The sequence below is a fragment of the Tyto alba genome, unplaced genomic scaffold, assembly GCF_018691265.1.
Source record: "Tyto alba isolate M040663 unplaced genomic scaffold, T.alba_DEE_v4.0 Super-Scaffold_1, whole genome shotgun sequence".
Lineage (NCBI taxonomy): Eukaryota > Metazoa > Chordata > Aves > Strigiformes > Tytonidae > Tyto > Tyto alba.
In genome coordinates this window covers 7,512,330-7,539,172 of record NW_024881261.1, presented here as the reverse complement: position 1 = coordinate 7,539,172, position 26,843 = coordinate 7,512,330, and the positions used below count along the sequence as shown (strand labels likewise).

The window sequence follows — 26,843 nt, the reverse complement described above, 5'->3', positions numbered from 1 at the left end:
AAGTTGTGGTAGGCAAGTTAATTGAGACATATAACAGATAACAAATGCTCACATCAATCAGTGGACATTTTGTGTTGATCTGGAGTCACTTCATCTGTACAAGCCAAGCAGTCAGCATACCTGGAAAACTCTGAGAGAAACGAATGTACTATTTAAGTTAGGATGATGATTCAGTAACCGACACGCTTCTCTGATTTGGAATTCAACCAACATCTTGGCATGATGCTGTCTTTTCACTGCAAATAGCCTTCTCCTGCCTCAGATGGTACCCATCATACTTACATAGTCAAAAAATGAGCATGATAAGAACCATCACATGCAAAAATCTATAGAGCTCATTTTATATATAAAGTTGGCTGCTTGCGTTTCTTAGTATCTGTTTCACTCTTGGTTTTTTTAGGTGAAAATGTTATATTCCAGGTCTGATTCTCAAAGAAATATAATAGAACCTCTCCACTCTGTTACACACAGTCCCAAGGAAACTAGGAAGACAAGACTTGATGGTATAATAAATAGAGTTGGAGGCAGATCAAAGCAACACAGGCATTTTTCAACAAGATAGATGACAACTTTTCTCAAATGAAATCAGGGCTTGTACTTACTCTTGTGATGCTCAGAACATCTGCATTCAATACCCCACTTTTTTACCCTCTCAGTAGGACAGACGGTAATGAGGCTCTCAATCCCCAATGGCTTTCAAAAAGATTTAGGCACCTGTCTCACATTTGTTCAAGCCTTCTTTCTTCATGTTATTTCCAGCTATGACAATGTGCACAAAAACCAGGAGATTCCATTTGCCACTTTGCTGCCAGCTTGCAGTTTGCCCTCACATAAATTTGCTCAACCTTTGTATTCTTTTCAGCCACCCCATTAGTGAAGTAAAAAACCTACCCTATTAGTAATATAGTTAACACTTTTTAAAATGCTTTGAGATTGCAGTAGAGGTATATTATAACTATATGCATATCTAAAGTACCAACATTCAAAAATAACAGGAAAAAGACTTGTTGGTGGATTAACTACATATGATCAATGCCAAATAAAAATCTGTTCTGTTTTTGCTGAGGTCATTTAGTGCTGTACAGTTCTCATGAAATAAATATTTTTGGAAGTGCGGAATGCTCTGAGATTAAGCAATACATTACATTTTTTGATCAAATGCCAGAAGCCATAGGTGAATAGGAAACAGACATCAGTAATTACAGTTCGTACTTCAGCTATTTCAAAACCCCTTGCTTCAATGAGCAAGTATTAACTGGACAGACACTCCTTCACAAATTAGAGGTTGCAAAGGCTTATTACACACCATATTTATCTTTGAAACTTGTCCAACTGAATTAAACTAAAAAAAAAAAATAATGATACAGATTATGGTTGCAGGCAAAAAACTATTAAAACTAACAACTATATATATGTTATTATCTGTCAAACTGTCCCTGCAGCCACTCTTTGGTTTAGGAGCTCAGGAATGTGGTATTAAGAAATACTAGTAATTGTATTAGTATGCTGTTGTCAAACTGGCTGTATTTTAATCACAGGAGTTGATAAACAATTTATTTCTTGATCGCCTAGGCCTTAGAACACAATACATCTGCAAGAACATGAGTCTGGACTATCCCCAGTTGGGTGCAGAAATGAAAACGTATGAGCTCCACATGAGTGGGAAGTGTACAAGGAGCACCTACACTGCTTAGTGAAACACTGCACACAGCCACCAACTTGACATCGACCAAGCCTACTGCAAAATCAAAAGCAACCTAACCACCTCACTGTATTATAGTACCTGAGTAATAAACTTAGTTCAGAAGCTTTTCTGGCAAAGTTTGGCACATAACTGAGCTAGCTTTCCTCAGGCCAGGTAGCTCAGGATAGAACCCTTGTTCAAGGAATGATGGATAATTGTGAGGTCATTCCCCTTTTCAAAGTTAGGTTTTCTGTTAACTCTGGAGAACTGCACTTGGAAAGATAAGGTTTTTCCTCAAACGACTTAAGACTACTCATGATATTCAAGACAGTACCATGACTATAGTTGGAAGAAATAGGAAAGTGTGGCAGAGAAAAAAATTGGGCAAGACTAGTGCATTCATTTACGTTTTTCAAGGCTTCTGAGGGGTAAGACGGACCTTAGGCAAAGCTGACTTAACTGCTGCCCAACTCAAGATATCATCAAGAGATCTTAAAAAATACTTGGCTTCACAATAGATTTGTACTGAAATTAATAATTTAAGTACATTCCCCTGGATATATAATTTCAGCCAGACAAATAGCAAAAACTTTTCATTTGCTAGAATTATTACTACATCTCAAATTTAGTTCAGTATAAGAATTATATATTTAAGATGATTAAAAAGGTTTCAGTTAACGAAACTAGCATTTGGATTGTTTTAACACTGTTAAAAAACACAAAAAAGTTAAAGCTCAGAATGTAGTTTTACTTGTTTGGCCAAAATTCACATCACAGAGCAAAACTAAGGAAAAAAGTGTCAGGAATGTAAGACATGTTAGAATCAGATCCACAATTCAGGAGGATGTTTATTAAAGGTACAGTTATATGTTCATTTATTTATTATGTATTTCGATGATCTCTATAAAGCTGAATTAGGCTTCTGTATTTTCCATGTTAATCAGGTTTTTTTGATTATGGCATTAATTCTGGGAATTTACTACTGTTCTAAGCAAATACTTTAGGTGGATCAAAATACCTGAAACGTGATAATTTTTAAATTCATCACACATGTAACCCAATGCAAATATTCTGCATAATTCCTAAACAGTTATATTATTAATGACCTAACATAAAACTAATTGGTTGTATTAAGTGAAAAATATTACAAGTGGCTAGGTACACACTTCTGTGACACATACAGTGTGGCATGTTCTCAGACAATAGCTGTTTTGTGAGGGTCTGGATTTCTTTTATAGCACATTTTCATATCAAACAGCACAGATCCTTACAGTTAGATGAAAACCTTTGACTAATACATACTGTCACTATTAAAAGCAACTATTACAAGAAAGTGTATAGCATCTGTTTAATATATTGTATTTTAAATATTCAATAGAATACTTACGATGTTTTCAGCATAAAATTATCAGTATCATTCTGCTTTTCAGTATGTATCAAGCAGAAAGGTCAACTGCATAACACTCACCTGTCAGCTGCATAAAAAAACCAACAGAAATTACAGAGTGCCTATAAGTTTTGGGCAAGCACATTTGGAACTAAGAAAAAACCTTATGAAGGTTCATGGTGTAATCTTTTTGTTTATGCAAGTACACATGCAATTTACTTTCATAATCACTTTACTAAGAGATATCACTTGCTTCCCTCCACACCAAAAGTTTCTAAAGGTAATATAGTTTGTAAACCATAGTGTGAGATTTATGGTGTTATACTGCAGAAACCTGTTTAGCCCCTGATTTACAATCCTGGCAATTGTATTCAACTCTGTCATCATAACTAATTACAGCTAACTGCAGATTACCATATTGCAAACTCTCAATTTTGTGAAAGAAATATGATGTTCTGCTAAAAAAGAAAGAATCAAACATCCTGAGGGCTAATGAACAAAAATGCACTATTCCACATTGGACGGCAAACCTAAACTCTTCGAATTGGTGCCGTAAAACTTCAAATTGCTATTTGTTGGCAAGTTGTTTTAGCCTCAAGTACTTACATAGTAAATCACCATTACACTAATACCATACCTTTGGCCTGAAACATATTAATCTTGGTTAACAATAACTGACATTTACACTACCAATTAAATTCAGGCATTGTGGTGACTAAACATATGTGCAAGAGCTTCAGGGAGAAAAGTTACTAGTTCTGAATGTGTCCTTGCTTTTCACTGAGAACAATTTTGAAGAAACATTATCATCAATGTTTCTTATAATCTTAAAACATAAGCATTTAAATTCTAATTGATCTGTAAAACATTTGACTTGGAGTAAAATGTGCATTTGTTTCTTGGGTGCAGCTAACTGCACAACATATTTCAGATATTTTACAAGTTACCTATTTCTATACGTTATACATTCAAGGAAACTGGACTTTTAAAACCGGACTTCTTGAGAAGGAAAAGAAAATGGGAATTTGAAAAATTCTGAAGAATATGGCACCACAACATGATGAATAGTACCAGATCCTCCAAGAAGACAGAGGATGGACTTTTTCAGCCAATTTTTATATTTCTATAAAGTTTATGTTTACTACGCCCATAAATGCGTAAATAATAATGGTTTTAAACAGGTAGGGTGGTTTTCCTTTTCTTTATTTAGTGCCCCCTCAAACACTCAAGCTATCACAAAAGTAATACTTAGTGCATTAAATCTGTATAATCCCAGCAGGAAAACTTGTCCCTCTCCTTATACCCACACATTATAACTGCAGTGCAGCACAGAATGCACTTTGGACCAAATATTTTATTCCAACTTTAGAGTTATCCACCATACTCCAAATGACTTCTACAATGTATTATCTTAATTTTTTATATTTTGGAGCAAAATGCTGTATTTAACATAGTACTAATGTTTAGATAGTATTTTTGCTACATTATAAAAGAGAACAACAAATTAAGATACTGCAGTCTAATAGCGTTAAGAGAAACACAATATATTTGATGAGTTTTGTTTTTGTTTAGATTTAAAAAGTCACTCAAAGATTCCTCAGTTAAAAACAGGTATTTGAGTCCTGAGAACAGGATGGATTACATGTATCCCATATTGCTTTTTGTTTCCCATCTTTTCTTGGCTTCAAATCTGAAATAGAACACAAAAACCACATTAGGAACCCTGAGCACGTGTGTTTCAGGTATTCAACCATACTATTCTTAATAACAAAAATAAAAACTTATTTTTAATACTGTAATAAAACACAGGAAGGCAAATGTAGCCATATAACCAGTGCATCAATTCTGGTAAAGCCTCTGTACCTAACTGATACACTGCTAAAAAAAACCACAAAACCCCCCCAAACCCAACAAGGTTAAAAAAACCAAATGAGATTAGCACAAGCCTATTTCAACTAAGAAAACATTTAACTGAGATTGTATTGTATACACTTAGTGCCAATAAAACCACAACTGTTTAATTCCATACTCAAATGACTTACCCCCAAGCAAGCTTCTTTTTCTTCCGAGCTTCTTGGGCAGCCTCTGCTTCTTGTTTGGCTTTTACAAAGTTGCGGCAAGCAGCAGCCTTGGCAATTTTCACACCAAGCTAAGACATAAAAAGGAACAAAAGAAAACTGAATAGATGCAAGTGGCTTATATGAAATTTAAGCCTCACAAATTACATGGTCTGATATTGTTTCTAAAAAGTCAATAAATATTAAAATATCTTGCAAATATTAGGCTGATGCTGTCCTGCTAGATTGGACAAGCACAAATGTCTCAAGAGAAATACCAAGGAGTGGGATCCTGAGGTAAGCAATCCTTTTCACCAAATTCGTTTTCAAGAATAAAAGCAAAGGGCAATAGCCCACTAGATCCTTTTGTTTATTTTTTTTTTTTTTAGTAAGTGTACAGACATACACACACACACATGCAGTCTCTATTATTACAGCCAGTCTGTGACCTCAGCTGTGCTAACACAACAGTATCAGGTCTTACCAATACGAAAACCACCCAAAAAGACAGTTTTATAGAGGAAGGACTGCTACTACCACACGTATTCCAGTAGTACCAGTAGACATATTTTAATCAGTCTGTCCAGAAAGTAAATGAAGCAGTGTCCTTAGAGTCCATCTGGCATAGCCTTCACATTACTAGTGTTTAGACTATTAGTGTGATAATATTCACGCTTTTCAAATAAGGTCATAGTAGGCTGAAGGTGAATACTTTCATTATGTAGGTGAATACTTTCATAAACTTACACTGTGAGAATCAAGTTCACCTTAGTAAATGTCAAGGGGGGAAGGAAGAATAAAGCAAAAAAGATGGAGGAAGGTACTGTGAACTATGACCGGATTATTTTCCTTAATCAGCATCCATAAGTTGTTCATTGTAGTTACATTTTGTGATTGCTGTCATGACTTGACATTATCTGTGAAGAATTATGGAAGAATTTGGTCTCAAAAGTTACTGCTTTTCTCCAAGATAAGCATGCAATTCGTTTGGCCAAAACTGCTAAACTGTGATGTATCAAACAGGTTTTCCTCCTATCCACTCCAAAACCTACTGAAGTTAGCCAACGTGTTTCTGACTGGATATTCAAAATTTCCCCAAAATGTCATGGGAGCATCAACAAGAGAGGCACAGGAGAGCCAAGTGAAAGACCATTCCTTAACACTTTGGTTAAAGTTCCATTGTTCATGGCAGTACACTTCAATACTCTGCAGCATCTATACAGGCAGTTTTTATTTAACCAGAGATCTTTTAACCAGATGAGAGCACACTGAAGAATGTATCTTCAGGTATAGATGCACTAATACATCTTCAACAATTCTCCTGTCAAACACCTACCCTGTTGGTAGGTTGATACCCTGATTGTTTGGTTAACAAAAGTAAAACAAGAGCATCACAAGCTATTCTACCTTATGGTCCTTTCATGGTTCAAGAATCAAGAAAGTAGCCTTTCTGGAGAAGGCTTTGAGAGTCTACATGCACGTGGGCAGTAAGCACAACATCAGTCTGTCCTTTGTCTGAGGCTCTAAACACTGGCAACACAAACACTTAAGAGGTAAGCATAATATTTAAAAACTAAAATGTGCAAAATAATGCTAAACAAATTTTTCATCTACTATTTGCACGTGTTATAAGGTCATAAATATGCACCTACGGAATCATCTTGATGCATAAAGTAATTAATGTGACCAGATATTTCAAAACTTTTATATTACTAGCTACATCATTTTTCCCCTGAGCATTAACGTTTTATATTATCAGTAATTCAATGCCAACATCTGAACTGCCAAATCTCAAGTCAAAGGCTAGAACATAACATTCTCTTATTTGCATTGTCACTTAATATTTAAGGGCAGCTGCTGACTTTAACATACTTGCAGTATAAAAATGCTTAAGAAAACTCATCTAAAATATTCAGAAAAATGTTTGTTAATTGAAGCAGGACTAATTATTAGCTTAAAAAAATAGAGCAATCTGATGTCTGAAGTCAACAATCAGCAGAACCCAGCCTTTATTTTTGAACTGTATTTTACCTCCTAACATACCTGAAAATTAACTCTGTGATGAATAACAGCATCTCTTTAAAATATATTCTAGTGGCTGACTGAACACTTATACGCAAATATACACAAGTGAGGTCTACACAAGTGCTGCAGAAGAATCTTTTGATGTGTATTTCTCAGAAGACAGAATGAGTTCTATCTTTGAAAAGTATGGAAAAAAACGGGCTAATAATATCCTCTGTAGTGTATGTGGAAGTAATAGGAGAAACATTTTGCAGCATTAATGTTATCATTTCTAGGCTACGGAGTCAAATTTTCAAGACATGAAAACAAATGCGTCACAAAAACACACACAAACATTTCAGTCAGATTAAACAAATTCTGCTCCCACGCACACCCAGACATACATCTTCACCACCCCAATCCCCTTAAAAAAAGAAATTTATAGAAGCTCGGTCAATAGGTTTTACATGAGAAAAAAAAAAAAAAAAAACAAAACATTTCAGGTCATCAGATAACTCAATAAAATAGAATCTTAAAAGAAGTAAGAAAGCATGAATAAAAATATATACAACGATTTCTTGTGTAGTCAAAGTATCAGCATTTTCCATATAGAACATCCAATATTTTGCTGCATTTTAATTAAGGTGTCTAAACATTATCACAAAGAACTGCAAATTGGTCAGAGCACGCAGTAAGGAAAATTAAGCTCTAAAGGCTTTTTATCACCATATTTCAGGAACCAAGGGTGTAAAATGTTCTAATTTGGGATATATTAAAAGCCATAAAAGGTCTTTCAAAAAGATTAATGGTACTTTGCTTGGATTTAAGATAAGGGCTTTAGCTGGTTGGAAAAGCAGGGCCCTGGCTAGACCCTTGAGGCATTCATCTTTACAGCCACTTGGAAGATTTGTAAAAGCGTCTGCATAACCTCAAGCAAACGCACTGCGACATTTTTTTTTTTTTTAAATTCCTTTCAATTTTACAGGTTTAAAGTGTGTAAATCATATTGGGTAGTAAAGCTGATAGAATGGTTCATCCTTGTAACATAATATATATGTTTTTAAGACAAACTTAAAAAACAACTTAGCCTCTGCAGTTCAAAGACCTTTCCATTTTGAAGTTGACCAATAATGTCAAATATCTTACTGCAGATGTTTAACGTAGCATAAATGAAAATTCCTTATCCATTATTTTTCATAAATTTTCTACTCATCTGAAATTGTTACCTTGTAACAAATTTCTGAAGCTTTGCTTCTTTTTGAACAGTTTCAAGGCATTTATTTAAAAATACCAATTATCATACTTTAACTTTTTATGGAATACCGGGTCTCTATGAAAAATATTTATGCCATTCTCTTTTGTTCTTTAATTAAATGAAAACAGATGTTTTCTGAAGTAAAGCGGAACCATTATTGGAGTACTTAAAGTGTTAAGGTCTTTAATTTTTATATCAGTTTGGTCTACAATTCCTGATTGTCTTTACTCAAGCTCAACATTAATGTCAAGCAAGTTACCTAGGAGACGAAAGAGATCAAAGAGACAAAAAACCCTCAAATGTCTGATTAATCAAGCCTGCAAACAGCTTATTTCTTTTAGCCTGCATGCAAGTATGAAAATGAGATTCTGGGAGCCGTACATTGTGCAGATTTGTTCATTCTTATCAGAACAAAGCCAGCGGCAGCTTATTTCATGGATCATTGGCACTGTCATCAGTGCTACACAGAACGGGTGACAGCTCCTCATTTTGAGGCTTGAACAAAATTAGCAAAAAGTCGGCACAAATTAGCCTCTCATCTTTTTAGTAATATGACATTATTCATTTACTTTTTATCCAATTTTTAATTTTTTCCTTGTCAGCTATCCCTTTCTAGTGTTTCTTGCACAGCATCATAAAACACTTTTAAAACAAGAAAAGAAATGGCTGAAGTTGAAATAGTATGTAAACTTCAGGCAGAAGAGTAAACAATCTTATGAAGTTGCAACAGAATCTACTGTAACTTCCAGTAAACTTCCTTGAAAAAATATCAAGACTTTTAACATTAAATATCACAAGGCAAAGACTTTACATTAAGATAGGACTGTGCAATGTAAATGCTGAATGATACAAGTAATGAGACTGATTCAAGAACTGCTCCAGAAATATTTAGGTATGGTATACAAAATGCTAATCCTACAAAAGCTCTAACAAAACATCTATATTCAAACAGGTCCTGAAATATCCTATGATCATACCAGAGAAGCCAAACAGCTTTTAATACAGTGTTACAGTTTCTCATCAAATATGAATCTAGTTATTTCAGGCTTGCCTTTAGCAATGATTTTCTCCTTTTATGTTATGGAATGTTATCCATTGCTGACGTATATAAAATATATAAAGCAAACAAGAATACTGAGTGGATTTTGCAGGGGAAATTGCCCCCTTTCAGTGCTGTGCTCAACTTCCACTGTAAAATACTTTGTAATACCTTTGTTGTATTTTTATGCTGTGTATTACAACATCAAATTATATTTGGATGACACAGTAATGGAAGCAAGGACAGAAAACTGTTCTAATGTTAAGCTCTTTGCTATATTTAAACATTTAAATTCAAGAAACTTCTTCCATTCATGAGAAAACACAGCATTAAAAAATTAACTATAAGCTGTTAGATGCTTTACACAGGCCCCTTATAAGAAAGGCAGTTTTAAAAAAAGAACTGTAGTACTGTTTTCAGCAATTTCTTTATCTCTGTTCTTCTAAGTAAGAAAGCTTATTAACAAGCTTTGAACTTAAAATCACATTTACAATAATGTGCCATCAACAGTTTTATAAGCTAATTAGAAAAAAAGATTAATTAATGACTGGCTGCTAATAAAATGGCAATCATGAAGAAAGAAACCAAGGGTGCTAAGCTTCAACTACCACCAATTAAGAGCTAATTACAAACAAATTATATATGTGTTTTGCTGTGGGCTTTAATTTACTAAAATGGTTTTAATTAAAAGAGAAAACATGCTGATTAATTGAACTGCAGAAAAAATCTACAGTATAAACTGTGCTTTGTCTGTCTCTTTAATTAGACTTGTAACATCTGAAATCTTTTTTTAAGGTTTAAGGAAAAGATATACATAATTAAGGGAGCATAAGAATGTAATTCTAGGTGATAACCTCTCAATGTTCCAAAGGTTAAAAGAAAAACACCTCAATGAAGAGAGGTATTTGGAAGCACCTCCGCTAAGTGTTAGAAAGAAAATCCTTCAGAGATAAAAAAAAGAAACTCTCTTCTTTCCCCAGGTCCCTCAACTGGCAAGACTTTCAAGTTAATTGGTGCTTGGTTACATTTCATATAAAAAAATGCATCAATCTCTTCAGGTACCTAAAAGCACTACGATAAATAGTGAACATCACACAGAATTTAGAAATTTTATTTTACCAACAGAAGAGCATCAAGCCCTATAACCTGTCCATCTGAACCAGTAGCGTGTGTATGTGATCTCGCGACCAATTGTATCCTACCCAGGTTTTCAAATGGAAAACAGCTTCCAGAATGGATCTCAGTGGTTACGACATACAACCTTGCTCATGTACTTCCCAAAGTGTATGACAAGAAGTTACTTACAGACAACAGATACTAATCTGATCTTGAGGTCAAAACTGATGCAACAAATTTTGAAGACAACAGCAGGACTGATCTTGCTGTAACACGAGAATGATATCCCAGTGAGTAGTCAATTAATTTCATCAATTACGATGTAGATCTTTCATTTAAGCTTGATTACAATACCACAGTTTCCCTATAAATTGCATCTTTTAAAAAAAGTCTTTCACCAAAATGCCAGAGGCTGCTAAGCCAAGCACTTAGGAACAGTGCTGTCAAAAAGGCTGCACTATTTAGAGAGTGACAACTTCTCCGGTAATTCAGCACACTAAATTACAAACTATTTAAAAAGTTCCTTTTGACAGGTAATTCTAATATGGTCAAGATTATTTTATCATGTTCAAGTTACAGTCCTCAGGCTAATACGCTCTTAGACAGTGTGGCACCTACCTACTAGGCAGTTAACACAAAAACTACAAGCAAATGTGAAGTTTGAGGTTTAGCCAGATCAGTTCTCAGAATATTAGAGCCATAAGAAATCTTCATTCTGCTTCCTGAGACACTGCACAATGATTGGAATACAAAAGCACTATAAAAAAATGCTTTCTCTAGGCAAAAAAAAAGCTTGGAAAATATTTTCAGGTTTATATACTACGGGGGGAATCTTAAAATTACTTGGTTTAATTAGGAAAAGAAATTTTACAAGTATCACTCCAAACTGAAACTGATTTATAGCAAAATGAAACTGGGGTATCTCCACATACCATCCCTGCTCAAAAGGATAAACACCTCCAACTATGCAGTGCTTTAATTTATCAATATTTATTCTTCAAAAAAATCTAGGCAGATTCCCACAAACGCAATAGGAACAACTAAAGTACTTTTAAAGATATTATTCCAAAAAGGTTTTTGAAAAGCATTAGAAAAATTGACATAATTTGAGGTGTCTGTTCCCAGCCACATTTCCAAGTACCTACTACCATTAAATCTCAACTACTCTACCCTAGAGCATCATCAAGAAAACCCTTTTATCTTAGCACAGCTAAGTGTCCATATAAACTTAAATCTCTTCAATAATTTTCATTCTAAAAGGTTCAGAATTTTGGGGGGAACTCCTACATTAATATTAACACTTCTACTGGCATCTCTCAAGTTAAACAAGTCATCATTAAATACAGTGTTCAACAATAGCTTTAGGTATACCATTCTACACGTGAAAAGCCAAACTTTAGCATATGGAGGACTCTTATCCAGTGCTGAAAGCCTGGAATGTTATAAGAAAGACAGCAACTGGACTACAATAATAAACCTTAACACTGTGCATATATCATGCACACTACAATGAATTGCTAGTTATATGATACTAATATTACTATGTTGTATGTACTAATAATTTAGTCTAACGGTATGTTTAAAAATATACAGTTATTTAAGATTAAGCAGTATGACCCACCTGCATTATGTTGATGCTCAACACAAATTTATTAGAGGAATGCTGATCTTGTATACTGCAACTGCATCACAGCACTGAGCTGCTCAAGCTAGACTGAGTTCTAGCAGTTTAGCTAACAAAGCAAAGTTACTGATGGCCTAAATTATTTTGTACATCATGCAGACATGCCCATATTCTTTCAGGAAGAATTACACTCATATATAAAATAATGCAATCAAGAATTTCAAGCTCACTAGAACTCAGTGAAGCAGAACACCTCACAAGAGAACATGCTGTGGGGATGGGCAAGGATGCTACAGTTAGATATCTGCTACCCTGCTAACTCCCAAACTAACTGCAATCACTCTTCTAGTCCACAAACTAGGACGACAACAGGACAGAAGGGGTCACACTTTGTAGTGAGGTTTGCCAAGAGATTTGACTGAGTAGCATCATCACCACGACAGAAGTACAGTACTTTTATAAATAGAAATGTAACTGCCAGTAAAAAAAGAGGTAACATTTTTAGCCAGTCTCAAGAGCTACATATGAATCCATACATGCAGTCACTAGTAAATACAAAGCCTTGTGCATAAGGTATCCAATTTCTAACTCAGTCTAAAACCTTGAATGCTATTAAAAAGTTTCGGTTTAAAATCAGCATTTGTGCTTATTCAAAGCAGAAGAAAGCAACAAATAATGTATTGCCCAAAGCCTCATTTTACTGCAGTACAGTAACATTTTCCTTAAAGAACCTGCAACAAGTACCACATGGAAACCAAAAGATCCGAAACCCTGAAGCAGTATCACTTAAGTTTTTAGGATGTAAGTTTCATTGATCCACTCACAGCTGCTAGATTATCCATATTGCCTAAATCACTGATTTTAAAGGAATCTGATTTTAAAAAGCCTTCTCTCACTGTGTCATAATGCTAGCATATTGACAGCATAACTTCGGCATTCCTTTGCTTTTTAGGACATGTTTTTACTGCCTATTCTCATCATCTGTTTATTTTTGGCTTCATTTTTCTAAATACTGAAGCTGCCCTATCAGTTTCACAGGCTTATAAATGTTATACATCAAAAATTAGTTTCACTTATTAAAGCAGGAAACGGCTTTAAGAACTCTAGGATCTGTGCCTCAAAGCAAAAGCTTTATCAGCAGGTTCCAGTCACTGCTTCTTGCAAAAGAAAATGGTGCCGATTAAACCCCCATACACCTGATTTCAAAAAGAACACCTAACCACTGAACATTTTTCACATGGCTCAAGGGGGGCTGTACCCCAAACAGAAGGCAGCTGTTTCTCATATACTCCTTGCCCACAACCCTGCAACATTGCTCAAGAAAAATGAAAACTATACATAAAAAGATGAAGTCAAGATAAAAGAACAATAATTCATCCACTTATTTCTCTAGACTTAAGAAGTGGCATACTTCAATACAGTCATAGTATCATTCCATGCCTGACTTCCTTAGTGTTGTGTTGCATTTGGAAGTCAGAGGGATACAAATAGTCACATATTTTAAAAATTAATTCACTTCTAAGTAGTATTATGTAAAATCAGTTTTAAAAGGGACATTTCTTTAAATTGAAAAGAGAAGAAGAGCAGCAATTGAATCCATACTATATAATATGAAAACAGTATTTTATTAATTGTAGTTTTATACAAAACAATGATTTTTGAATCAACCTCTTCCACAACCAAATCCTTTTCTAAAGTTCTTCACTGAGACAAAATTAGTCACTGTTAGAATGATTTCCTTAAAATAAAAAGTATTTTAAAACATCCATTAAAAAAACCTCAGTTTCTTAAAATCACAAAGAAAAATTAATCTTGCCATGGGTTATGTATCGTATCTTTAACAGTAGAGAACCCCAGCAAATTCACATGGATTCTGCCTCAACAGAACTCCTCATGAGATCAAGCCAGAGTCATTTGAGTTTTCCTTCTTTCAACATACTATTTATTCAGATAAACCCACTTAACCAAAACCAAGTCAAGGCCGTGAATACTAATAATGTTTCAAGCATTTTGTTTTCAGAATTACAACATGCTAATATTTGAAAGTCAACAATTTGGAGCTAATGTTCCACAAATAATACATTGCTGTAGCACCTGGGACATGCTAGACGTTGTACAATCCCATGGCTACTGAAATCAGATAACAGTTTATCATAAATATTACAGAACCTTAAAACTTCCTACATTAATTTGTTTTTATAGTCAAACAATTTGCACTAGAACCTCAGTATGTTTTATTGATTATGATATTCTAACCACTTTAGAGTAGATGGGATAATGACATTTGTGAAGGAGAACAGCAAGTGTTTTTCATGTTGTACACATGAAGGGTAATATACCAGCATCGCAGTGAGAAGCTGGTCAGACTTAAAGGGAACTTTAGGACACATTCCTATCACTGTCAGTAGCTGTTACCTTTGTGGACTGAAGTTTTGTGATCACTGGTGAAAAGGCAGATAAGGGTCTAGTCCTTAGAAACTGCCCTGAGTGGCTAAAGGTAGGTGTTTAATGATTGCGTAAGAACAGGCATTGAGGAACAGTTAGTTTTACCTAACCTTAGAGAACCTTAAGAACTGTACTTCCCATTTCAAAAGCCATCACAACATTGTATTATATTGCATTAAACAGATTTAAATCTGCAATTTTACATTACAGCTTGGCTTGAAACCCTGTACTTAGGAAACATTTTAATATTTTTATGAGAATGAGAAGCATGTGGGATTTGTCCACCTTAATGCTTTTTAATACCTTTGAATTTTGTAGTATGTATAGTGGACAGAAAATTCCCATTAACTCTGTGAAGATAGAAGAGTATGCAAGATAAATGAATGAAAGGAAAAAATATATCATTAACTTCTAATATAATTTTAGAGCATTTATAGTTATATAAATCAGGTAACTTAAAAATGAGAGCTTCTTCACTCTTCTCAAACAGTACTTTAGTTATTTTTTCCTATCTGGCTTCACAACCGTTCCAACAATCTTTTTATTCTAATTTTCTTCCTTTGTATTTTCTTCCCTGTGCACAAATAGCAGCATACACAACAGCGTTCATGAATTACATACTTCAGCTGTTACCACCTACGATACATGCACCAGTTTAACTATTTCTTATATGAGACTGCAATGACCAAAGGTATCTGGTAGATTCCTCACCAGTTTAAGTATTCACTCAGCACAACATACAAATTTAAAGGGTCCACTTTTTGTAGCAAAGAGCAGCATAGCCTTCATAAAAGTATTCAGATACATCAACTAACATATCTTGAAAAAATGGAGTTTCTCTCACCTGGATTTTTTTTTTTTTTTGAGATATGCATTTATATACTAAAAATACCCATTCATTCTATAAGCATCATTCTAAGGCTACAGAAATGTTTCACATCCATCTACTCACATTGTCCTTCAGAATTCTTCCAGCCATCAATTCCTGATCACACAAATACATAGGAAAAAAAAGTACTGACGGACAAGTTTGAGTACATTTGTCCTTATTTGGGCATGTCTTGATCTAAACTTGCTAAATCTCTACCTTCCTTTATGCCTCCCAAGCTTATTGGGGAGGGAACGCAAAGGAAAATCTGAGGCATAGGAAACTCAAAGGAAAGGAACATCCTACTTCTTTTCTTGGCTTGCAACATGTAGAAAAATCAAAAACTCAATATAGATGACTAGTAACTGACTTATCTGACTTGTGGAGTTGGCATGAAGGCTTTTAAAGCAACATTACTTGGGACCGTTCATGGCCATATTTTCAATTATTATGCATAGCTACAGCTGTCCAAGCATTACTAGATCAGCATTAAAATCCTCCAATCACTGACAGAAATCTGTTTAGGAAACAGGAAAGATGCTCCAAACAATCTGCAAAGCTATTTTAGCTATGATGCTTTTTGTACAGATGTACAAAACTAAGTGTTTCCCAAGAGCTTTTGTTAATAGCCCACTTACCTCACGAATGGCTAATCTATCACTCAGCTCCTCAGCCTTATCAACGTCACCTTCAGCCACAGACTTTTCTATGCTAAGTTCAAGGCCAGACTAGAAAAAGAAAAGCATATATCTTCAGGACAAAAAGAAATAACACATTTAAAGGGAGTATCTCTTTTCTAAAATTATTTCTTTCATATAATTCTTTATTTTAAGACACTGCATAAACCTGTAATTTCTATGTAACACAAATCACTTTGCCCACGTATTGTAATGGACAGTATAATTAAGAATTCACTGAAAGGCTGCTTGAGCACAAATCATTGCATTAGTTCCACCTTATGTGCAGGATAATACTGTAGGTTAAAAAAATTACACGGACTAGTTTATGCCTGTCACAATAAAATTTCATCTGAAGATCTGGCTTATCTCTTCCATCCCTGGAGCTTTCTAAACAAAACGTGAAATATATGTGTCAGGTAACATGAAGAATGGCAATTACCACTGTATCATTACAGTTCTAAGATCTTATCTTTATCCAAAAACTGAATTCTGGCACCGTGCCACTCCACTGTGCTAATAAATTAAAAATTCTAGCAGTCCTATGGAAAAACAATGGAAAAGCTTCATAATGTATCCTCTGAAAATAACCCTTATGATCAACATAACTTGCTTAAAAATAACATTTACATATAATGTAACAATAAAAAGTAAATATTTACTGGAAATTACAGTTTGAAACTTCTGAAGGAATACAGAAGGGTAGCACAGTCATAGGTACTGACCAAAATATCAAAAAAACCTCTCATAACAAAAGACAATTTACAGCCTCACTGGTTTTAAATATTAGCAGTGCTAATGAAAACACATTTGACAGTGACATGACCTTTAGTTTTTCAAAAGATAAAAGCAAAAAAATAAACAGAATTTTTTGAGAAACAGTGGCCTGCAAATACCGTACTTGAATTATTTATGTGGAAGTCGTGAAAAAAAAAAAGTGCACAATTGGAAGTTGCAGTGATAGCCAATTCTGTTAGATGTCTTTTCTGAAATTAATGAGACATACGTTCCACTAGTGATAAAAATCTCTGAACTAACATGGAGAGCATCTGCATTTTAACACCTTGGGCTTCATTCCAGATCTATCCTGAGCAGTTTAAGGACAGCTAAATAACCATCAAAAGAACTCAGAAGTGAACAATGTCTCATGTCTTTCATGCAGAAGCTTACTTCAGACAAATGCAAAAATACAAAATTTATCATAAAGAAGGCTAGCAACATTTGAGGTCACAGAACTTATACAGGCCTTTACTAGAAGAACTACAAAACAAACAGTGCTATGTGGAACTTGCAATATAATGAATTTCTTAGCTTTTCCATCATGTTGTACCAGTTATTTACAATATGACTAGTTACACAGTAACATTTATGAACAAAATGTGTTATAAACCCAATAAAACTGTATGGTAGATTTGGCCCTCTAATTCATATAGCCAGCAGTGTCAACTAAAGGATTTGACACATTTTAAAGTTAAAACATGACTAAAAAAACAAAAGGAAAAAGAAAGTCAAACAATGCATATGAAGTCTTCTATCTCATGATAACAGACAACAAAACCAAACATGAAACAAGCATGAATACTGTCTCAAAAGAAGGCACAGCAATCTTTTAATGCAAGGACAGTTCATGTGGTATCTAAAAGCAAATTCATTAAAAATGTGGTCCAAATTACCCTTCCTCAGAGTGACTTGATCATTTACTTTCAAGAAGTCTCAGTTTTATTCCTATCTCAGTGAAGGCTGAGTTCTTTTACCGCCCAGTACAAGCAGACATTGCTTTTGTATCAACAGTCACCTTTTGTGGAGCCCTGCTATCCACAGGTGATTCAAATCTATCATTGATTCCAAAGTATTGTGTAAGTTCTTTCCATTTGTCTTCATTTGTCAACTGTTGACTACTGAAAAAAAATACAACAAAAAAACCCCTCATTAATAAAACCACTTCCTTTACCACAACTTGTAGTATTATTTTCAATGATAAAATAAATTTTTCCATTCGGTAGACATGCTCTTTTCTCCCATTCACAGTTTTTAATGGAAGTGAAAGTAGTTACTCCTTCCCCTCTTAAGTGTTATGCCACAATCCTGAAAGCAAGCTTGTATGCAATGCCCTGCAAAACACTGTTAGGAGTAACATTAAGTCCATTTTAAATTACATTAAATAATATATCGGTGTTATTTTTAAATCAAGCAATAGACTCCATCAAGCAATCACTGGAATCAAATTCAGCCTTCCCAACAGATACTGAACAATTTCAGCAGATATTTTACATGATGTTCAAAGCTAGCCTTTGGCCATGCCCGTGGTCAAAATTCTTACAAGTTTTGCCTGATATTCAAAACAGACCTCAAATAATCACATTGACCCGGTTATACCTCTTAGTCACTTCATCGTTTTTTTTCTGTTTTTCTAGGGGAAAAAAAAATAAAATACAGCATTACACAATAATACCCTACAGCATCCAATGTAGTTAACAGAACTCTAACTGGTCACATTTCCTTTGACAGATTGACACACTAGAGTTTTTACCCAATGATCATCTGGATTTAAACCACACAGCTGTAAGACTTTTCATACAAAGATCCTCCTACAGTATCTGTGAAGTTTTAACCAGAATACACAAAAGTATGTTTTGCAGAATTACTGAAATAGACTTTGGCATTATAAATCAGAATTAACTGAGTAAGTTCTACCTCCTTTTTAAAAAGGGGACAACTGAATTACTTTAAGTAGCAATTTACAATCTAGTCCTACAATTGGAATACAACAACTGGAAAAATAAAATCCTAGATAATAGCTAGAATACATCTACTCAGGCATTAAATTCTTGGTAAAAACAACAATAACAAAAAAAAAACCAAGCCACCAAACCAAAAAACAACAATACCACCAAAAAACCCCTACCACCCAGCAATTCCCACTCCAATGTATCTGACACTGATTCCATTTTGAGAAAATAAAATCTATAATTATATAAAACACCTTTTCTGTGGCGCTTTCTTTTTCGGCTTTTGTTTCCCTCATTTGCTTGGGTCTTCATTTCACGGTTTTTCTTCTGAAGCTCCACAAATTTCTACAAGATTAAGAAAAGGCAAAACAGTATTTTAATTTTTTTTTCCCATTTTTAAAAAACTTACATAATGTACTAAGGAACGTGGTCCCAACATTTTATTTATCCACAGTACCTTGTTGTATTTGTTACATTAAAATTTACGCATTGAGAACATCCAACTCTGATGGTGTCAAACTGGAACTCATTCTAATCTTTCATCATCTCTCTCTTTCTACCCTCCCTAAATTCCAGGACTATTCAAACCTGACAGTTTTCTCATAGGAGATGACACTGAATACACTTACGCTGGTTGTGCACTCCTGAGCTATTCAGTGTATGGTTATTGCCTAGCTGGTGGTTTGTAATGCAGGAATTACTGACAGCATGGTTCTTGCACAGCAGGCTGCTGACATGGATTGGTGGATGGAGGAGAGGAACTAGTTTTTGCCAATTCTTATTTTTACTCAAAAGCCTAAACAGATTGCTTAGTTTAGATTTATTTTTTTTCAGTCCTTGCACGCAACAGGAAAATCAAGAGGTTATAAACAACTATGAGTCTGAATGCTTGCAACTAAGCCCTATGGAAAACAGAGGGCTACAGCTCCACTTTACAGATATACACCACCAGCACAGTGACTGATATGCTTTGCTGTAAATCCTTACCAATGCAAAAAGCAGTTACAAAGAAGCTCAGGGCCCACACACTACCAAAACCACAAGTCTTTAGGCAACTGTACTGCTATCCAAACATCTCCCTGAAGTGCTTTCAATCAACACTGCCAGGAGGGGAAAAAAAAAAAAAGGTACATTCATTTCTTATCTAAATTCCTGTTCACTCTACTTGAAACAGTCTAAGGTATATTACAGTGAGTGCAGTTTGATCATGTTTTATTTCATTTCAGATTTGTATGTTTATACAACACTGAACTACTTAAGTTTAAACATTAGCCATTCAACTCTGAGTATGTTGCACTTGTACTCTGGATATCTGGAGACCTGTAACAATACTCACATTCCACATACTTAAAGAGATTCCAGAAGGGCACGTCTGCGATTCATTTTCTCCATCTGTCACTGATACCACACTGGGTTCACCAATGGCATTAGTTTCAGGTCCATTCTCTTGGAATTCAGAAAGCTGAACTCTTTCAATATGTTCTTTTGCATCTTTCTTTGAAAGGGAATCATGCGATTCGCCTCCATCATCAGAACTTAAGTCAACATCACTTTCACTCAGTCCTGGAGGTAACAGGCCACTCCACATCTTCCAGTTTAATCAAGTCCAAGCCACTTCAAGTCACTGCAAAGATACCAGAGTTATGTGAGCTTACCCATTCTGAGATAAAAACCTAATTAAGATTGCAGAAGAGAGAAGCAGAAATAACAAAACACATCATCAGAAATAATTCCTTTTGAAGAAATTAACTATCTATAGATGGCTCAGACAAGGACATTATAAAGCTTCTAGTACTTACTATTTCAGAGAGAAGTAGAGGCTTTCAGTACACAGGTTGAAGTGATTAGCTCTTTTTTTTTCCTTCCTTATTCCCTAAAGTTTTGCCACTTCGCACTTGTTTACAGCAGCTTTCAGTCTAAAGGCGATATGGCAGCAAACCCCTCCCGCCTCTCCCCAGGGGCAGCGGGGGAGCGCGGCCCCAGCCCTCCCCGGCGCAGCGCACCCGCCTCCCCTCAGCGCCGCCCGCCGGGGGCAGAGGCGGCCGGGGCGAAGCGGGCAGCCCCCGCCGGCAGAACGAAACGCCGCGCCGAGCCGAGCCGAGCCCGGGCTGGGGGAAGGCAGGCAGCAGCGCTGCCCAACAACCCGCACTACCCCCTGCGCCGGAATCCTCCCCGCCCGTGTTTACCTGGCCGCCATCTTGGCACCGCCGGAACACCCCGCCCGCCCATTGGGCTCTACCCCGCAGCCAATCCACGGGCTCTTTGCTGCTTCAGGCCCGGCCCCTCTGGTCTCCATGACAACTGGGCAAGACGGGGCGGCATGGGCCGCGGCGGGGCTTAACGGCGGGTGGCGGCCCCGGGCCCGGCCCCGGCCCCGGGGGTGACGGCCCCGGGCCCGGCCCCGGCGGGAAGAGGCGCTCCCTTCCCGAGCAGGGGGTTCTGTCCCGGGGGCTGTGGGGACAAAGGTCCAGTTCTCACAGTGAGGCCGCTCTGGGGGAACGGAACATCTTCCTCGCACCCTGGAGGGCTCCGGAAGGGTCTGGGTGCCCATCGTCTGCAAGCGACACGTAGTTTTGTCAGAATTAATAGCAGCGCTCTAGAGGAAAGGCAGGTGACGGGTTTTACAGCAATCCTAGTTGCCATAAAGAAGTACGGTGTCTATTCCAAAAAGTAAACCTGGTAATTTATACAATGCCTAAGTGTTTATGCAGGGACAGATGACTAGGGTCAGCAGCCGTACTCTTCAAGGATGGAAAAATCCTTTGTAATGTTCCCACGAGTGACTTAAATTTGGATTAATGTGGTAAAGAGAAAACGCTCAGAAACGCTAGTCCTAGATCTTGCAAGGTTGTTTGTTGGAGACTGTCTTCCAGCATCAGACCTCACATTTTCCTTAAACTGCTCCAAGAACGTGGAAAAACTCTTAAAAAGTTGTCAGGAATTCTGCGCAATATAGCACTGTGCTAGGTGCTTCAAAGGTGAACAGTAAGTCTGTGCAGAGTATTCAGTAAAGGACTTGCTTATTTGGAAGATTCTCTTACACCTTGTCTTTCCAGCGTTTGTAGGCGAGACAGATGAAACAAGTATTCAGGAGCAGCCTGAATGTGATTCAGAGGGAACATCTTGCATATAAGGAGCAACAGGGAGGGAGGCGCAGAGAAACTGCAAGAAAAAGATGATGGTATAAGGCTTACATCACTGGCACTGAAATGTTTCTGAAAGGTGGGAGATTTTGTGATTGAAGTAATCTGTAAGAAGATGTATGGTGTATGAAAAGGGATGATTTGACAGGTTGAAAACTAAATCTCAGTATCAAGACTTCTGAGAAAGGAATTGCTGACACCAAATCAGGACACAACTCAGTTGTGAACAAACATTTCAGCTATGAGGGGAATAAGAAAGGGGCAAGAGTTTAAGCGTTATGAAGATGGATAACGGGGAATGTGGCTTTGAGTAGGAATTTCTTGGTGGATCACAGCATCTGGGATTGGCTGTGCGTGGAAGGAAAAAATAAACACCTTTCTCATGGACATAAAACAGATCTTCAGATTCATTTCCTTTTTACGCCATAATTTTACATCCTCAGATTAATTTCTAAAATCAATTAAATCCGTAAGTAATCACTTTTTCATGAACTACATGTAAATTTCACACTCAGCTTGCTAACTAGATTTTCCTCTCATCTGGGAAATCAATTTTTAAGAGATTTATTTTATTTACATTTAATAATTGATTGTATTTGTTATACAGATAAGTGGTAATTGATAAATATATTGATATTGGATATTCACTGCCATTTGTTCTAGCAAGATATTAGACCACTAGGCTGCATGATATTTTCTTAATGTGAGCTAATTTGAGAACACTTCAAAAATTGAAAGATGTGTGACATCTTTATAACCTGTCAATTTATATGTTTGGTAGGGCTACATTTTCAGAAGGCAAGTTTAATTTCATGACACAATTTGTATCAAGATGTTAGGCTTCTTATTTAGTATCCACAAGCCAATTTGTGGCTCAAATTGCCACTGGTAGTGCACACAAATTAAGTACTCAAATGTTCAGCTGCATTTAATTTTATAATTACAAATTCATTGTATTTGTAATTTAAAAAAAACAAATTTCAGGATCTCCATTTCTCTGGCAACAAATTCTGACTTCTCACAGGTTATTCCATGAGAAAATAAGCTGGAAAGAGCTCCTCCCTGCCTTTCAGCAGTTCAGAAGCGTTTGTATTCAAAAGGTCAGTGCTGAAGCTACAGAAGAGATTGTTGGCCACTAACAGAATTTGCAACTTACTGCTTTTTTGTTGAAACAATGTGTAGTCTTTTTATCTGGGAAATAAAGGAGTAGGCAGCACACCCTTGTGACCAACACTGATGTCCCTACATCAAATTAGTGAGGGCTGCAATTGTGTCCAAAACTTGATTCAGTGTTGAATTTTTCTCATGCCAATTTTCTGTTCCACATTGAGAAAATATTCCAATAATCTGATTTATTTCCTTTTGGTCAACTGATCTAACTTCCTTTGTCATTCGAATTCCTGTCCCAGAAACTTGCCAGAGAATGACTTATGAATGAAATGAGTCATGCCTCTGAGATTCCCATGGAACATCAAACTAGTGCAGCACAGTAATTACAGGTTAGGTATTTTTGATGTTATTGTTAAAAAGTACTTGAACTTTAGAAGGAAGGACTACTGCATTTGGATGTAACATCAAGTTTAATTTGAATCTTTCAGGATCTCTATAAATTTTCAGCTTCTAGGCCATTTTCTCTATATCTCTATTCCCTACCTTTACCTGCTGCTGTTGGATATTTACAGACACTATTTTCAGTCCCTGTTATAATTTTTTTGTCAGATGTACTGTCTTGTGGCAACAAGAATATGAGGTTCCTGCTACAGGAGTCTCTGATGAGCAAAGTTCTGTTCAGGAATTGAAAACAGCAGCTCTGGGGACTCATCTTTCTATTGTTCATGCTGCTCTGAGGTAGTCTTAAGCAAGTTTGCTTGAGGAGAGGGTATCCTGTATACATTTGTGTAACAAATCTGTGTTTCTAGTGCTATTTGTACTCCTGGTCTTGGTTAGGATGGACTTTTTATACCACTACCACATTTGGCAGCATGCACTGTATCAAGCCTGAACATTTTTCCACACCTTTGCTTGTTTTCATATAGCAGCACTGAAAGAGAGTTTCTGGGTTAAAAGTATTGAGTATTATCTGCAAAACTCAGCATTGCTTGGGTTCTTTTTGAGACACTCTTTCAATGAGTAACTCTAACAGAAGTGGTCAAATTTGTCAGATACCAGAAGAGCTAATGGCTGTGTACCTGCTGTCCACAAAATATACACAGCTTCCTAGTACAGAAATGTAATCTGCTACAACATAAGTTATGCATTATTAACTGTTTATTGTTTTTTAGCAGTAAATGAGGACATCAGAAACTTTTCCTTAAGCATGGAAATACACTAAACTTTATCCTTTTGAGACAGTGTTTTGGAAATATTGTCGAAATGATCAAGAACTAAATTCTTGTTTAAACATAATAGGAAGGCCTTATTGTATTAGCAGATTACAGTCATTGTGTTAGTATACTATCTACCTTCTATTCATTTTTCCTTACATAATGAGAAATTTTTATAGCATGATTATATTTTCGTACAATAAAATAGTGTTGGAAATTAAAATTAGTATGATTTTAAAGAGATATGTGAAGACAAAATAGCCTCTGTTTTTTTCCTAAACTTTTAATTTGTTACTAACTTAAAAAATACTTTTTATTAATCCTTTAAAATAATTATATTCAAATGAGCATTTAAAGTCAGTTAAAAGGATTACAGAGGGTTTCCTTTTCACATACTTTGCCATATAAGAACCAAATTAATTCTTGCTAAACAAACATTACAAGAGCCATCGTAGAGGCAATTAATGGAAATCTCCAAAGAACATTATCTAAGACCATACATTAAAGTATATTAGTAAATATTCTATAGTATATATTGTAAGTAGTACTGATGTTTTGTAATTTGAGCTCTCTTTACCTCATTCAAAGTAAGACTATAATCCAGGCAGGCCTTTGCCTGAGCCCTGATCGAAAGCCGGTTAAAGTTGGTGGAAAGATTTCCACTGCCTTCATTTAGGTTTGGATTAGGCCGAGAGTGTGCAGCAGAGAGCACAGAGCTGTTACACTGCAACACAAGTTGGCCGCATGTGCGTACAGTTGATTTATACACCAGAGATTATCTTCTGTCAATTGATCTAAGACTAAAGTCCCCTTGTGTTCTCATTCCCGTGTTCTCATTCCCATGTTCTCAAGGACACTAAGCAGAAAAATGGAAAGGGATGGAACAGAGAATAGTATTCTGAAGAAAAATAGGCTTGAGTATAATACCCTGTGTACAGCTGAGAAGTTTTGCTATGTGCTTCCTTCTTAGCTGTACTACTACTAGCCAAGAAGAGCTCCATGGTCAGTCCATAGGGCTCTTTGTTATGCAGCATCAAAGCAGGTCTGCTCAGGTGCTTCTAAATTTGCTTGTTTGACAGCACTGCATAACTGAACAATGTAGGATCAAGCCCTGAGCTTCTACTAAGATTGTCATGTCGTCATTTACTATGTCCTTGTTCCTCTGAGGTTTGGGTTTTGATTAAAATTCTGTTCATAGATACAGAAATAAATGTCTGGTTTTAGGCATCAGCAGCACGTGAGCAAGTTGCTTTGTCTACTTTTTTAAAAAAGGCACCTCTAAAGTATTAGCACATGGTTAGTACGCAGGGAGGAAGTAAAATCTTTTGTTCAGAATTCCTGGTTGAAAGTTGGAAGATCTGCACTCAGTTATTCTTACCACAGTCTTCGTGTGAGGAATGAACAATATATTTTCAGTTTTAGTACCTCACAGGTAGAAACAGTTTTCATCATCCTTGTCTATTGCAAGCATAAACTCTGCAGGTTTTGATCCTGTGTGGACCATTCAGGACAGTGACAGACAGTGGCAAGGGCTGCATTGGAAAGCTAAAACTGTCAGGCCAGCTTTAAAAGGGTCAGCCTTCATAACAGATATTACCTTCCCCTCGGTTAGTGATATCTGGTCAAATTATTAAACCAGCACAGCTTTTGGTCCTGTATTTTGTGTGGATTAAATCTGATTATGGCTGTTGAATAGTATGGCAGTTTAAGAACTGATTCAAAAGTAGATCAGGTTTTGCTTTATGAGTGGTGATACTGAAGGTATGGACAGGGAGGGGAATAAGCGCAAACAGGTAGAGAAGTTTTAGCCAACTAATTTTAAATTGCCACTGAAGGTCTATGACAGATTTTAGATATTGTATCAAGCCAAGGAAGATAACAATTAGACTGATTAATCTTGTGGTGTAGATCTGCAAAGAAAACATAAACACTTAAAGGTGCAGATGATCTGGATTCTCAGAATAAGTTTTTGCAGAGGGCAAAAGCATAACTGAGCTGTTGTACATGTACCCATACCAACTGTAACCTAACTTGTTTGGATACCAGCAGTGGTAGGGCAATAAGGGTATAAAGTTCACCTCTCGTTAAGTGCCATAGCATTTATTCAGCTACTTGGGACCAGATGACTGTTGTGCTTGCTGACCTGACCCCTGTGTTGCTACAACTGCATTTGTTACTTTGAGTATAGGATATGTTTTAAGGGATCTGAAGCCATATAGTTCACTGCAATGTAGACGTCACCCCTATCTGAGGGTCTTCACCTAGTATAGGACAAATTTCAGCAATCCAAATACATCAATCCCAATTTTATTGCTATGGACACAAAGTCCATATACTGGATTGGGATCTTGGATACATTTTCTTTACTCTGGAAATAGAATAGAAACACTATTCTGCCATATCACTAAATGAAATATCATCTGACTGTTTTTAAATAAGAAGAGTCAGAAAGCAGTTTTCTTAACCTCTCATAGAGTTTTCATTTGTGTAT

The 26,843-nt window shown here is 36.1% G+C and overlaps 1 protein-coding gene across 3 annotated transcripts; it reads right to left on the bottom strand.

Annotated features, from left to right (window-relative positions):
- Positions 1–2,898: 2,898 nt before the first annotated feature.
- On the bottom strand, positions 2,899–21,119 carry FAM204A (family with sequence similarity 204 member A). Of its 3 annotated transcripts, none has more exons than XM_042790258.1 (8): positions 21,072–21,119; positions 20,222–20,509; positions 19,140–19,230; positions 18,533–18,566; positions 17,952–18,054; positions 16,118–16,207; positions 5,114–5,220; positions 2,899–4,761 (listed from the first exon to the last, which is right to left on the bottom strand). In XM_042790258.1, the coding sequence occupies exons 2-8, from the start codon at positions 20,471–20,473 to the stop codon at positions 4,710–4,712; spliced, it is 729 nt and encodes a 242-aa protein (XP_042646192.1). In that variant the 5' UTR covers positions 20,474–20,509; positions 21,072–21,119; the 3' UTR covers positions 2,899–4,709. The 3 variants fall into 3 exon arrangements, with proteins under 3 accessions (XP_042646192.1, XP_009960668.3, XP_032844624.2); XM_009962366.3 differs by lacking the exon at positions 21,072–21,119 and adding an exon at positions 20,685–21,065; XM_032988733.2 differs by lacking the exon at positions 21,072–21,119 and adding an exon at positions 20,685–21,065 and having other exon boundaries at positions 17,952–18,051.
- Positions 21,120–26,843: the final 5,724 nt, after the last annotated feature.